At 64.8% G+C, this 14196-nt stretch overlaps 8 protein-coding genes across 8 annotated transcripts; 4 read left to right on the forward strand and 4 right to left on the reverse strand.

The window, feature by feature from the left end:
* Positions 1-23: 23 nt before the first annotated feature.
* Positions 24-711, forward strand: SOD2 (superoxide dismutase; the record flags this gene model as incomplete). The annotated part of the gene is made up of 2 exons (XM_060265117.1): positions 24-128; positions 151-711. 2 exons carry the CDS (start codon positions 24-26, stop codon positions 709-711), a joined length of 666 nt encoding a protein of 221 aa, XP_060121100.1.
* Positions 712-757: 46 nt separating this feature from the next.
* On the reverse strand, positions 758-1246 carry MJAP1_001152 (uncharacterized protein; the record flags this gene model as incomplete). Its single annotated transcript, XM_060265118.1, has 2 exons — positions 758-1139; positions 1164-1246. The coding sequence occupies 2 exons, from the start codon at positions 1244-1246 to the stop codon at positions 758-760; spliced, it is 465 nt and encodes a 154-aa protein (XP_060121101.1).
* Positions 1247-1292: 46 nt separating this feature from the next.
* MJAP1_001153 (uncharacterized protein) lies at positions 1293-1619 on the reverse strand (the record flags this gene model as incomplete). Its single annotated transcript, XM_060265119.1, has 3 exons — positions 1293-1424; positions 1448-1462; positions 1485-1619. The coding sequence occupies 3 exons, from the start codon at positions 1617-1619 to the stop codon at positions 1293-1295; spliced, it is 282 nt and encodes a 93-aa protein (XP_060121102.1).
* A 25-nt stretch (positions 1620-1644) lies between these two features.
* Positions 1645-5580, reverse strand: RPO41 (DNA-directed RNA polymerase; the record flags this gene model as incomplete). The annotated part of the gene is made up of 1 exon (XM_060265120.1): positions 1645-5580. One exon carries the CDS (start codon positions 5578-5580, stop codon positions 1645-1647), a length of 3936 nt encoding a protein of 1311 aa, XP_060121103.1.
* Positions 5581-5697: 117 nt separating this feature from the next.
* Positions 5698-6638, forward strand: MJAP1_001155 (uncharacterized protein; the record flags this gene model as incomplete). The annotated part of the gene is made up of 3 exons (XM_060265121.1): positions 5698-6209; positions 6232-6497; positions 6520-6638. The coding sequence occupies 3 exons, from the start codon at positions 5698-5700 to the stop codon at positions 6636-6638; spliced, it is 897 nt and encodes a 298-aa protein (XP_060121104.1).
* Positions 6639-7172: 534 nt separating this feature from the next.
* Positions 7173-9428, forward strand: MJAP1_001156 (uncharacterized protein; the record flags this gene model as incomplete). The annotated part of the gene is made up of 1 exon (XM_060265122.1): positions 7173-9428. One exon carries the CDS (start codon positions 7173-7175, stop codon positions 9426-9428), a length of 2256 nt encoding a protein of 751 aa, XP_060121105.1.
* Positions 9429-9479: 51 nt separating this feature from the next.
* MJAP1_001157 (uncharacterized protein) lies at positions 9480-11865 on the forward strand (the record flags this gene model as incomplete). Its single annotated transcript, XM_060265123.1, has 2 exons — positions 9480-9935; positions 9958-11865. The coding sequence occupies 2 exons, from the start codon at positions 9480-9482 to the stop codon at positions 11863-11865; spliced, it is 2364 nt and encodes a 787-aa protein (XP_060121106.1).
* PMT4 (dolichyl-phosphate-mannose--protein mannosyltransferase) lies at positions 11866-14185 on the reverse strand (the record flags this gene model as incomplete). Its single annotated transcript, XM_060265124.1, has 2 exons — positions 11866-13917; positions 13940-14185. The coding sequence occupies 2 exons, from the start codon at positions 14183-14185 to the stop codon at positions 11866-11868; spliced, it is 2298 nt and encodes a 765-aa protein (XP_060121107.1).
* Positions 14186-14196: the final 11 nt, after the last annotated feature.

Here is a 14196-nt window from a genome sequence, read left to right on the forward strand (position 1 = left end):
ACTGACGCTTCTTGTTCCCGACCATGTTTTCCTTTGCCACTCGCCGTGCTGCTACTACGCTGAGCGCCGCCCCCCGTATGGGCGTGCGTGCTAAGCACACCCTCCCTGAGCTGCCCTACGGCTACGGTGTACGTATCTCGACTAACGCAGGCCCTTGAGCCCTTCATCTCGGGTGAGATCATGGAGGTGCACCACAGCAAGCACCACCAGACCTACGTGAACAACCTCAACACTGCTGAGGACTCGCTGGCTGATGCTATGGCCCAAGGCAACACCAAGGGTGAGATCTCTGCCCTGAAGGCCATCAACTTCAACGGCGGTGGTGACATCAACCACACGCTGTTCTGGAACAACCTTGCCCCCACCAAGGAGGGCGGTGGCGAGCTCGGCAGCGGTGAGCTCCGCTCGGCCGTTGAGCGCGACTTTGGCTCGCTTGACAAGCTCAAGGAGAAGTTCAACGCTCAGCTCGCTGGCATCCAGGGCTCCGGCTGGGGTTGGCTCGGCTACAGCCCCGTCAACGGCAAGCTCGACGTCGTGACGACTGCGAACCAGGACCCCCTCCTGTCGCACATCCCCCTGATCGGCATCGACGCCTGGGAGCACGCCTACTACCTCCAGTACAAGAACGTCAAGGCCGACTACTTCAAGCAGATCTGGAACGTGATCAACTTTGAGGAGGCCGAGAAGCGTCTCAAGGCTGCCCAGAAGTAACTTTGCATAGAACGCAGTAGTACTATTTGTGATTGTCGCAGTTTAACTACTCTCTGCGCTGGCGTTTTCGGGTAAAGCCCGTGCGTGGTGGCGCAGCCGAGCTCGGGAAGCTCACAAGACGGTGACTCGGGTCGAACCGCAGTGTCCGCGGCTCGTGCTCGACTTCGGTAATGTCGGGCATCTCGGCCGTCTCTGAGATTTCGGAGCGCGACGCACTCGTATCCGCGGGCCACGCCGCGTCCTCGAGCATGCTTTTGCTCGAGCTGAGACTCGATGCGCGCTGGGGAATCGGCGGCGAGGACGCGGGAGGGTAGAGGAGCGTCGGCGAGTGCGACGAGTGCTGCTGCACGAGGCGGTCGAGCACCCGCTCGCCGGGCCGCGGCGTCTCGTGCTCGTGCCGCTCGACCATATCGTAAAACCATTGCATGCTGGGTCAGCCGCACTCCACCTACCGCATTGCCGGTGTTTCTACAAACGAGGGACGCTGCCACGCATGCTCGTCCATACGCGGAAGCTCCGGCCGCACGGCGTGCATGGTGGGCGGAGCGTGTTTGTACATATTTCCTATGTGGAGTGATGGTCTACGAGGACGGCGGGGCGACGTCGCCGCGGAGCTTTTCGAGGCGCGCCTGGTTGCGCTTGGCGAGGATGCGTGTGGTGCGCTCCTGCTCGTCCTTGGTCATCTCGTGCCAGTTTGGCACGCGCGCAAGCGTCTGGGTGAGTGGGAAGTGCGTACGCCGTCCGAGTTCACCTGGGTCAGCTGGGCGACGTACAACGATCGGGCCAAGGTGGTCGAGCTTGACGGTGTTGGGCGCGTCGACCTCGACCTTGGTCGCAGCCGCGTCCTCCTTGGACGGGAGCGCAAGCGGCGCTGCGGCCTGCGGCGACGACTCGGGGGGATGCGACATAGTGGAGGTGGATATCTTTCTATGACTAGCTGAAGAAGTACAGGGAGCGCTTGATTTCGTTCACATCAAAGTTGCCCTTTTCGGGAATGGCGGGAAGAACCTCGGCGAGATCGTAAAACTTGTTCTCCACCGACCCATTCGCACGCCGGCGACGCGGTTTGGGCTCGTCGTCGGCGTCTTCGGCCTCCTCCTCGGCCTCTTGCGCTTCGTGGAGCTCGCGCTCGGAGCGCAGCATCGAGGCCTTGGTGAGCGACGAGGCCGGGATGCGGTAGCCTTTGTACCGCTCGAGGAACTCGTTGCGCAGGCGCACGAGAATGTCCTGCGAGTGCAAGCGCACAAACGTGTCGCGGATCACGTCGCTCATCGTCTCGATGTCGCAGGCGTGCGTCCAGTACGAGTCGTGCACACTCGCAAAGACAAGGCCCGCAGACTGGCACTCGAGCGCGGTGAGGATCATGTGCGTCGCGTCGAGCGAGTGGATAAAGTTGGGCGGGAACGCGCTCGACTGCTTGCTGGGGTTCACCTCAAAGTTTTGGTTGGGATCGCGGATAAAGACGGACTGCATCGCGGTCGCGATCTGGTGCTTTTTGACCTTGCGGTACGGCTGCACGATCGGCAGGCCGAGCGCAGTGGTCCAAATGACCGAGGTCATCTGCTCCTTGCCGATGCGCGACACCGGCACGGTGCTCGCCGCCTTGGACGTCGTCCGCGGCTGGTAGGTCTGCGTAGACGACTCGAGGCGCTCGGGGGGGATGCTCTTGGCAATCAGGCGCGCAGTCACCGAGAGCCACTCCTGGATGAGGTTCGCTCCTGAGAACAGGTCGCCGATACAGCCCATGATGCACTTGGCCAGGTACGACGCAGTGCTCCAGAGCATCTCGGCGGGGATATCGCCACGGTCCACCAGCTGGCGCATGACTTGGTTCTTGGCGCCGACAAACGTCACGCCGTACACCGTGGTCATCACCGTCTGCTTCACGACCTTGCGCGTGACCTTGCCGATAAGCAGCTGGGCGTGCTCGTCGCCTTCGGCCGCGCGGTCGTTGAGCTGCGCAATGACCATGTCCGCCACACCGCTGTACACGTCCGACGGGCGCTCACCTTCCGACAAGTTCACCTGCTTGGCGCCGTGCAGGTCGCCGCCGAGCGCCGCATAGTGCTGCAGACCATTGCAGGTGCCGTCCTGGTGCACCGGGAGCTGCGACGGGAACTGCTCCGGCCCTTCGGGGTGGTCGAGTGCCTTGGTCAGCTCAATGCACGTCGCAAGGCACTGCCACGGGTCGTCCGCCTGGAGCCACCAGCGCTCGCCGTTGAGTGCGTTGGTCGCCGAGTCGCGCAGCTCGCGCTCGTGCTCGATCGCAAACTGCTCGCGCTCCGCAAACGACGCCTTGTCGTAGCCAAAGACGTTGGCCAGGTGGATGCGCAGCCAGCGCAGACCGACCGCGCCGAGCGGCTTGGCATCCGCAAACTTGAGCAGGCCACGGCACAGGTCGTTGCCGATGTGGTTCAGATGCGGCGGAATGGGGTAGGCACGGCCACGGAAGTCCATATTGTGGGGGAAGTAGAAGCGCTCACCAAGGAAGCTGCGCGCGATCTCGAGCTTGTAGTTGATGTCGCAGCGCTGCGAGTGGTTCGACGCGCGGTTCGCGTTCCACTGGCGCAGGCGCTGCAGATAAATACCCTTGGCCTTGATATCGTCCGGCGGGGGGCGCTCGGGCTCGGGGTCGTTCGTCTCGGCGGGCGGCAGATCCGCGAGCGGCTCGCCGGCGTTCCACACCTCGACGACCACGTCAAAGACCTCGCGGTTAATGTTCCACGCGGTGTTGCCCAGCACGTCGAGACCCGCAAGCACGACCTCGAGGCCGTTGTTTTCCGACGCGGCACGCAGGTACGAGCTCTGCTCGATGCTGTCCTTGTACCGCATCGCACTCGTCTTTACCGAAAAGTAGCCGCCCGAGTCGTGGGTAAGCCATGGCTTGGGGGGCACGAGCATCGGCAGGTGCCGAGGATGCAGCGTCTCTTTCACCGACTCCTTGTCGAGGCGGCGACTCACGACCTCGTTCAGGCGAATCACGCCCAGCTTCTTGCCCGCAATGTACTGGTACGTCGAGTAGAACGCCGGCTGCTCCTCCTCCCACAGCTCGCCGTCACGGTCGCGCGCCTGGCGGTGCACGGTCGCGACCTCCATCAGATGGCGCACCATGTACGAGCCGACGCGCGCACGCACGATCTGCGTCCACTTGGGCACGTTGGCCTCGAGCGAGTCCTCGTCGCAGCGCTCCTGCCACGCCTTGAGGTCGCGGCGCATTGCGAGGTTGATCAGGTTGCGGTCTTTCAGCAGGCTCTGCGCAGTGCGGGCCTGGATGAAGATTTCAGGGTGCTTGTTGATGACCGTCGCATGGTACTCGGCTTCGATCGCCTTGCCGACCTGGAGGAGCGCACGCGTGGTCTTGATGCCGTCCGCGACGCCGCCAATGCCTTGCATGCGCATCAGCTCCAGCACGACAATCATCGCGAGCTTCGACGGGGGGAGCAGGCTCAGGAAAGGGTAGAGCTGCGCCTCCATCGACGACGTGTCGCCCGCCTCGGTCTGCTTGTGCAGCGCTTGCAGGTCCTTGGTCAGGGCGACCTCGAGCTTTTGGTACCACTCCCACATCCACGCCTGGAGCGTCTTGGACTGCAGCGCGCCCGAATTCAGGCCGAGCTCCTCGAGTTTCGCCGAGTCGTGCTGCAGACGCTTGCGGGCCGCGTCGAGCGCCGAGTGCTCGAGCCACCGCTGGCGCTCGTACAGGTCCGGCACGCGCATGCGCGCATCGCTCATAATCGCGAGACTCTCCTGCAGGGTCTGGAGATTAAACGGCTTGTACTCGCCGTCGTCGCCTTTTTTCACGACCGGCCGGATCTGCGCAACGCCTTCCAGCGGATCGGTCTGCGACTTGTGCGCCGCCGCCTCCTCGCGGCTCTCAGCCCGGAGGAGGATATGCGCGACCTGCTCGAGCTCGTGCAGGGCGTTTTTGTCGCCGATGTCCGACGCGGCCTTGCGGAAGTGCGTCAGGAGCGTCTCGGCATCGACGCTCGGCTGCACAAAAAGAGACGCGTCGTTGGCATCCGGCGCCGGATCTTCTTCGTGTGCCTCGCCGTCTGCCGACGTGCCGGCCTGCAGCACCGACGAAGAAAAGATCGCATCAAGGGACAGCGACAGCGACCGCGCCGCCTTGAGCAGCACGGCGACGCCAGGGTCGCCGGACGGGTATCGGTTAAGCTGCTCAAGACGCACGACGCCGAGCGCCATCGTCGCGATCGTCGCGGCGTCCGGCCGCGGATCGAGCTGCGGTTCGGCACGGTCCATCATGCCGTGCCAGAGCTCCCAGGCACGCGACGTCCACACCGCCGTCTCGTTTTCGTCCTCGGTCTGCATAGCCTTGGTCAGGTACGCGTGCAGCACCGAGTTGTAGGCCCACAGCGGGAGCGGCGATGCATACGCGAATTCGCTCTCGACGTCGGTCGCAGCGCGGGCGTTGTGCATCTCCTGGAGGCGACGGTGCGCGTCGACGCGCAGGTCGCCCATGAGCTTGTGTGCGCGCGACAAGAGTCCTGTCGAGAGACACGCCTGCAGCAGCGCGAGGCTCTCGATGGCGCGCGTCGTGGGGTAGAACGACTCATCAAGGTTCGACATGGCCGCAACGGCGGCCTCTTCGCTGTTGAACGAGCCGTCTTTTTGCATGCGCCGCCGCAGCGTCGACTGCCGATCGCGCACATCCATCGGCAGGGGCGTGGGCAGGTGCGTATGCGGCAGCTGCGACGAGAACGGACTGAACTGCTGCCGGCCCTCGGTGGCCGGCGCGTCGTTCGTGCGCGTCGTGGAATGAGCGCGTGTCGCTGCGACTACGCCGTGCATCGGCGATGCGAGGCGCGCGTGTGCACTCCGCACCGCCGACGGCGCACGTATGCAGACACGCATCGCGGCAATGGGGGCCATAGCACTCGTCGTACCCCGCCTGGCCAACGTCGGTGATCGACCGCGCGAAAAAATTCGCCGCCGTTGCCACCCCGATCATCACGTGATTATCGGGTTCGCATGCACGCACCACCGGTGCATGGCAACTTTCGGCGGTACTATGGTATGCGCAGCGCGCGCGCGGCGCAGGCCGCGTCCGTAGATCGTATGGATGAGCGGGTTGCGGCGCTGCTAAAGTGGTATAATTCGCAGAGGGGAGATGTGCGCGCGCCCGAGCGTGTTCTCGACGTAGGGTGCAATGCCGCCAAACCGCTCATTGAGCTGTGCCAGCACGCCGACCCGCCGCTGGAGCGCGCGGTGGGCGTCGATATTGACCCGGTGCTGGTCAGCGATGCAAAGGCGGCGGTGCGTGCGGCATGGTCGCAGATGCAGCCCGACGTGCCTGGAAGCCAAGAGGGCGCCGCCGACTACTTTCCGGCGTGCTTCGCGACGCACCTGGGCCCCCTCGCCCTTCCTCCTGGGCCTGCGCGCGGATTTCCGAAATGCATCGCGCTCTACGAGGCAGACTGGGTCACACACGACTGTGCGCCGCTCGCACATGAGGATGCGCTCGGCTACGACCTGATTCTATGGTATGTTCCCCAGCTGACGCAGCTTCTCCCTCACCAAGTGGATCCACCTGAACCAAGGCGACGGGGGACTGGTCCGCTTCTTGCACCGCCTATGCGCGTGCCTGCGCCCTGGCGGCATCCTCGCCCTCGAAGTGCAGCCATGGCGCTCATACGACCAGGCACGCTCCGTGTCACGCGACCTTCGCCAGGCGTATGCGGCCCTGCGACTGTACCCCGATGACATGGAATATGTCCTGGGGGTCTTTGGACTGATACCCTTGGGACCCGTCGCGGTCGGGACTGGTTACGGTACGTGCCTTGGCTCACCCAGGTTTCCGGCGCCCGGTCCTCCTCTACCAGCAGCCAGCGCCGGCGCCGACGCTCCTGCCGCCTCCACATCCAGGGTCGCTCGGCTGGCCGTGGGCACCGCGCAACCCCAAGATTTCCTAATTACGGATTGGCGCAAAAAAAGACCTGCTAAAAAAAATATAGACGCCGGTGGTGCCGGCCCCGCACCCCTCCTGGGCCGACGCTAGTGTCGGGGCGACTCGTTGTAGATACCCTGGTGGGCCGACGGCCCACCTCTCTCGCATACGTAGCAAACAGGCCGGCAAACCCATGCAATGACATATGAACAGTACCCTATTACGGGAACGCCGTAGCTCCCCACTGGCTCTTGCCAAGCGACGCACCCGACAGTGTCACAGGTCGATCCCAACGCAGAACCACCGCATCATGCGTTACATAGGAGCGCATAGGAACCCAAGAGTGCCCCCTGGCGCCGCATCACCCTGCGTATGTCATGCGCAGCCCTCCCGGCGCGCCGCCAGGTCGCGTGCGCCCCGCTCCGCTCGGGCGGCGTTGCCTCCTCCACAACCGTGCACGGCCTGCCGTACCAAAACGGCTGAAAGCCGGCTCGTGCATTCGCTATCACGTGCGTAAGGCCAGGCTTCCCCAAGGCCGGTGCCCCACTCTGCGACCACGATGGACCCGAAGCAGCTGGTTGTAGACACCTCCCGCGACTACGCGAGCGAGCTTTGGAACGACGGCCAGAAGCAGGCACTGCGTACGATCGGCGACACGATCATCGCACCGCTGACGCCGGAGGAGAATGCCAAGTTCTGTGCCGAGCTCCCGGACTCGCTCGACGACCTGCAGCGCCGGCGTGCCGAGCTCTATGCCACGACCAAGTTTTCCGACTACCCCGATATGGTGAACTGGGTCGCGATGCACGTCAAGATCGCGCTCACGCAGCAGATGCAGTTCCGCATCAGTGCGCTGCTCTACGTGCTGAGCACGCGTGCCGGCTGTCTCCCCCTCTTTGGCCGTCTCGGCCCCGTGTGGGAGATTCCGCGCGAGGAGCGCGAAAAGGTGCTGATGTCCTGGCAGACGTCGCGCCTCAAGTTGCTGCGCCAGGGAGGTGTCGGCCTCAACGGCCTCATTAACATTGCCTTTTACCGCGGCTGCGAGGCCGCCGAAGAGGCTATGGGATACCCCACGCTGGAAACGACGGACTGGAAGACCCCCCCGAGTTCCCAGCAAGAGGAGGTCGTCGAGGAGCACTACCCCTACCGCTTCCTCAACGAGAAGCTGCCCGCGACGCCGACCGACACCCCGCTTGAGCACGAGACCGACGTGCTGATCATCGGCTCGGGTGCCGGTGGTGGTGTGGTCGCGAGCTACCTCGCGCAGCGCGGCTTGCGCGTGATGGTGATCGACAAAGGCATGTACGTTCCCCTGAACGAGATGCAGCCGTCGGAGCGTTTCGGTATGGAGCAGATGCACGACCGCCTCGGCCTTGTGCCGACCGCCGACGGCTCGCTCTACATCTTGGCTGGTGCCGGCTTTGGTGGCGGTACGACGATCAACTGGTCGGCGACGCTCAAGCCCCGCTACTTCCTCCGCAACGCGTGGGCGACCAAGTTTGGCGTGCCGTACTTTGCGACGAACCACTTCACCGACGACCTCGAGGCGTGCATTGACCGCATGGGCGCAAGCGCCGACCATATCCAGCACAACCGTGCCAACTCGCTCCTGGCGCTCGGCGCGGCGCGCGGCGGCCAGCCGGTGAATGCCGTGCCGCAGAACACGGGCGGCCACACGCACTACTGCGGCAAGTGCTACCTGGGCTGTACGTGCGGCCACAAGATGGGCGGCGTGCAGACCTGGCTCAAGGACGCCGCGCAGAATGGCGCCGAGTTTTACACGCACTGCAATGTCGAGCGTATTTTGATGGACAACGGCCGCGCGACCGGCGCCTACGCCAAGGTCAACGGCCAGCGCGTGGTTATCAGTGCGAAGAAGGCGGTCGTGGTGAGTTCGGGTAGCATCCAGACCCCTGCGCTCCTCCTGCGCACGCCCGAGCTGCGTGCCAACAAGCAGATCGGCCAGCACCTGCACCTGCACCCCGTCGCGTTCGTGCACGGCTACTACGACTTCCCGGTCGAGCCGTGGGAGGGCGGTATGCTGACCACCGTCTCGAACGCTGCCGAGCTCGTCAACGCGCAGGGCTGGGGCGCCAAGGTCGAGGTCGTGGCGTCGCTTCCCTCGCTGTACAATGCGCTCGCGCCGTTCAAGACGGCGCTCGAGCACAAGCGCCGTGCGATGCGCTACCGCCACTCGTTTACGCTCCTGGTCCTGGTCCGCGACCGCGACGGTGGCAAGGTCACGATCGACAACGAAGGCAACCCCGAGGTGCACTACGAGATCAGCTCCTTTGACCAAAAGTCGATGCTCGAGGGTGTCCTGCGTGCGACCGAGATCCACATGAATGCGGGTGCGCGCGAGATCGCCACGTCGCAGAACAAGCTGCGCTCGTTTGTAACGCCCGAGCCGGCGCCGGCGCCACCCACGACCTCGAACCTGATCCGCGGCTCGTATCCCTTTGACAAGATGCCGCCCCAGGGCGATATTACGCACCCCGACTTTATGCAGTGGCAGAGCGAGATCCGCAAGTTTGGCTTTGCGCCGCTCCAGGCGATGGTCGGCTCCGCGCACCAGATGAGCTCGTGCCGCATGGGCGCAGACCCCAAGACGAGCGCGCTGGACCCGCTCGGCCGCGTGCGCGGCGCGACGAACCTGTGGGTCGCCGACGGCTCGGCGCTCCCCGAGGCGTCCGGCGTGAACCCCATGCTGACCATCATGGCCACGTCGCGCGGCATTGCGCGCAACCTTGCACAGGAGCTCGGCGTGGAGCCCAAGTCGCCCCCGCCCCCGCTCCGCCTCCCGGCGCACTTGTAGCTCCACATAGATCAACGCACCTCTCCACAATCAGAAGACGCTTATCTAACGATGCCGTCGGGCACCTGGCTGGGGCGGATCCGAGATAAGCTGGTCGAGGATGCGGACCTGCGCCTGGACGGCGAGTATGGTTCGGATCTGATAGACGGCGTCAAGGTGCTTCAGAGTATCTTGGCGATGCGCGCAGAAAGCCGCATCAGCGACGAGAAAACGCGGCAGGCGGTCCAGATTATCGCCTCGGACACGATCGACTTTGCGGGGGCGCACGCTGCGCAAGAAGCACTGCTGCACGGCGCGGTGAAGTGGGTGAAGGATGCGCCGCCAGAGGCGCTGAGTGCACTGTCGTGCGCCGTATACCTTGTTCCGAGCACGCTCAACCGCCGTGGCGACGCACTGGCCCCAGGCGCGGTGCCGTCGGCTGTGTGGCTGATTCTGCGTCGCATCCGCATCGCCGAGGAGGAAAAGGACCTTGTGATGGCACTCGAGTGCCTTGCGCAGCTCGCCCAGGTACGCTTCGCTACTGACGCAGCGCAATGCCAAGGACCTCGCTGCGTACTGGCCAGACCTCCTCTCGCCCCAGAATCCGGTGCTCTGCACGCTGCTCGGCGCCACCGGCGAGGTACAGACCGCCGCATGCCGCGCGCTCCAGGTGATCCTCGAATACGGCCAGGGATTCTGGGCCATGGCGCGCGAGCCGGCCCAGAAAAGCGCCTTCCTCACCCACTCGGAGCGCCTCGCGGCGATGCTCGACCATGTGCGGCGCACACTCGCGAGCATGCTTAGCGAGGAGCGCACGCTCGAGCCTCTGCTCGACCTGGTGCGCACGCTTGTTCTCACGACCGAACACGTGTCTTTGGCCACGTCCCATGCCGCGATCCTCTGGGGGCCGGTCGTACAGTGCAGTGAGAGCAAGTCGCCCGAGGTCGCGCTGCGCGCGTACGCGGCCGTGGCCGTGCTGCATCCGGACGACGACATCCACCCTTCATTTTCAGAGCTTGCGCCGAGTGCCGTCGAGGCGCTCATTGCGCTCCTCTCGCGCAACGACCGCACCACTGCGCTGTACGGGCCCCGGGCCTGGTCGCTCCTCGCCGTGTTCCTTGCGCGTACCGACATGCCGGTGCCGATCGAGATCCCGTCGCTCGTCTCGCGCGACGTCTCTGCGCCGGACGACACGGTGCGACGCGGCGCGATCGAGATGCTAGCGGGCCTCGCGCGCCTCGGGCAGCGCACGGCCAGCATGCCGACGATGCGGCAGATGCTCCCGAAACTCGTCGCGAACGCCGCGCGCGACACGTCCGTCGAGGTGCGCATGGCGGTCTGCGCGCTGTGGGCCGACTTTGACCTGTGCCTCGCGCCGTCGACGCCGCTGCACCTCGCCCACTTGCACGTTCTGACGCGCGACAATGCCGCCGAGGTGCGCGCCGCGGCCGTGCGTGCTGTCGGCGTGCGCATCGAGCACATCGTCGCGCACGGCAGCGACGACGACGTCGAGTCCCTTCTCCTCTGCTTTACCTATGAAACCATGACACGTCTGCTGCACGCACGCAAACCACACGGACTCATGCACGACCAGGACCTCAACGTACGTGTGTGTGCGGCGTGGACAATGGCAAACTACGCAGCGCTCCTCGCGCGCGCCCCGCCGCGCTCCTCGCAGGGCCGCGCGCTGCTCACCGCTGCGACCGCGCTGCCGCGCGACGAAAAAGAGGCCGTGCACGCAGTGCGTGCGCTCGGCACGCTCCTGGCGGTCGGTGCGCGGAATGCGTGGTTCGAGTGCGAGCACGGCTCGCGGCGTGGCTCAGTATCGTCCGTGTCGTCGTCGCCGACGCCCGACTCGACGCTCGCGCCGGCCACACCACTCAGTCCGCCGCAGAGCCCCGAAGTCAAGGCGCAGAGCGACGGCCTTGCGCCGCCGCCGGTCGACGTTCCTTTGTCGACCCTGTATACCCGCGGCATCGATGCCGCCTGCCAGGCGCTTGCGGGCCGCTCGCCCAAGCTGCGCTGGAACGCCGCGTCGTCGCTCATGAAGGCGCTTGACGCGGCGTGCGCCGCGTCGCTCGACGGCGTCGATCACTCGGTCGAGGTCGGCGTCGCGGCGCTTGCGCGTGCGCTCAACGACCGCACGTTCAAGGTACAGCGCATCGCCGCGCAGGCACTGGTCGACCTGCTCCAGGCGCCCCACGCCCCTGTCCTCTCGGAGCGCAGCGCGGCGACACTCGAGGAGCATACCCAGAAAGCGCGGCGCAACCTCGATGCGCGCGTGCGCAGAGCGTCCTTTGCCGAGGCACAGATGCATACACGTGCGTGCCGCACGGCGCTGGATGCGCTCGACGCGCTGCTCCACGGCGACGCGCCGCAGCTGCGTGTCGAGTCGGTGGACGACATGCCCGGCGTCGCCGGTGTAGAGGACGTGCTGGCGGATATGTCTTTAGGGTAGCTATTTAGCAAACTGCAGCTGCCAATCCGCGCCAAACTTGCGTGCGGCTACCTGTTCCGGCGTCAAGCCGCGGTGGCCGTAGGTAAAGGGCGCAATGTACACAAATAGTGCGGCAGCGACCGCCGACATGAGAGCGGCAATCAGCGCCGGCGCCCACTTGTCGTTGCGGCGCAGCGTGGGCCGCAGGCGGTCAGGCGTGAGCGCAGGACCGGCGCGGCTCAGAGGGTAATTGATCGAGTAGGACGTAAAGAAGTCGAGCATCCCTCCGAGCACCATCACCGCGAGGATGTGCGCGGGGAGGTAGTGGTGCAAAAAGAGCTGGCGGCCCATCAGAAAGAAGGGCAGATAGTGGCACGCCCATGCAAATGCAAAGAAGCCCGTCGTGCGCAGGTAGCGCTCGCGCACCGCGTGGGGAATTTGGTAGATGCCGCGGCGGCGCAGCACGAGGTCCATGAGGAACACGGCGAGGAACATGCTGATGCCAATAATGCCACCCCACCAGCTGAACGGATTGCCGATGAAAAAGATTTGGCGCTTCTCCTTGTCCGTCGACCAGTACGACACGCCTTGCACGAGAAAAGGCCAGGAGATGGGGCGTGACGAGTAGGGGTGCGTCTGCGTGAGCTTGGCGTTCTGCTCGAGCATCGTGCTCTGCAGCTCGGCAAACTTCTGGAAGAAGGGCAGCGTCTGCAGCGGGCGCGGCGGCTGCGGGCGCGAACGCAGGTTGAACATGGGCGACTTTGGGTCGTGCTTCACGTCGTCCACGACCCACACGGCCGTCCTGTCGAGCGCGTTCTTGTTGCCGTTCACTTCGAGCTGCCGGAAGCCCCACTCGGGCAGCTCGCCGGAGGGATAGGTCCACACTGCGACGCGCGTCGGAACGTGGATCAGGCGCGTCCACGAGCGGCGGCTATGCCACGTCGTCTCGCCTTCGATGCCGCCGTCAATGTGCAGCTCAAACACGGTATTGTCCTTCGCCTCTTGGTCCGCGTCGAGCTCGGCGGCAGGGAACGTCGTGATCTCCTCGTTCGTCGGCATGAGCGGCGCCGCGACGTCATGCGCGAGCAGGTACGAGTTTGAGTTGACGTGTAAGAGGCGGATGTGCTGCTTGTGGCGCAAGAGGCGGCGCGTGATGTTAAAGAACCCGTCGTCGTCGTCCACCTGGCCCACCGGCATGATCTGCCAAAAGTTGTTGCTATCTTCGTGGGGATAGCCGGTGACCTGCTGCCCGTCGCTCGAGATGCGCCCGTCGTCGTACTTGTGGGGATAACGCTCGGGGTGCGAGTGCAAAAAGGCATTCGTGCCGCGGTGCTTGAGCGAGATCGAGTCAAAGGCGTGCAGCTCGATGGAATGCTCCAGCAGCTCGTTGCCTCGCAGCGTCTGCTGGAATTCCGCCGACATGAACGTGTCGCCCGGGCCGGTCTTGGTCAGGATCGCAAAGTGCACCCAGAACCACCCGAGGTACACAAAGATGGGGACCATGATGAGAAAGAGCGCACGCGCGCAAAAGTGCTTGGCAAACTTGCGGATCGGCACGCCGCGGCGGATGTCCAGCAGGTTCCACAGATCCCAAATCACCGCGCCGCCCACCGTCAGGAAACCAAATACGCCGACCAGCTTGCACGAGACCGTCAGCGCGAGGCACACGCCCGTCGCACACAGCCACGCCCACCACGCAAACGAAAACTCCTGGTAGCGCATGCGGTAGAAGCGGATGTAGCAGTAGATGCTGCAGAGCATAAAGAGCACGAGCGGCGCGTCGAGCAGGATGAGACGCGTCTGCGCGACGTGCGCATTGTCGAGCATCACAAGCAACGCACAGAGCACGCCGGTCGACAGCGGCGCGCCGACCTCGCGCATCATTTCGTACACCAGAGGGATCTGAAGCGCGCCAATCACAGCGGTAAACGCACGCATCTCGCGGAAGGGCACCGACGTGCCGGCGTACGCATCGCCGATCGAGTCAAACTCAAAGCTGCCGTCAAAGCCGGCGAGCCACGCGCCGAGAGCGACAATCAGCTTGGCCAGGGGGGGGTGCACGTCGAAAAAGTACTGTGTGAGAGGGGGTACGTACGCGACGCGTCACATAGTACGCGGCAAACTTGCCAAAGTGCACCTCGTCAAACACGACCTCGGCCGGACTCGCGAGCTGGAAGACACGCACAAGCAGCGCGGCGACAAACAGGAGCGGCGCCACAAGCCAGCTGCGCCGCAGACTTGCGGGCGGCTTCGCGGGCTTCGGTGGCTCCGTATATGGCACATTCAGCGACATACTCGCCTGCTGGGCGGTATGCCGCCGGCGCAGCGTGCTGCTCTCCATGACGTTCGGAA

The sequence above is a fragment of the Malassezia japonica genome, chromosome 2 (genome assembly GCF_029542785.1).
Source record: "Malassezia japonica chromosome 2, complete sequence".
Lineage (NCBI taxonomy): Eukaryota > Fungi > Basidiomycota > Malasseziomycetes > Malasseziales > Malasseziaceae > Malassezia > Malassezia japonica.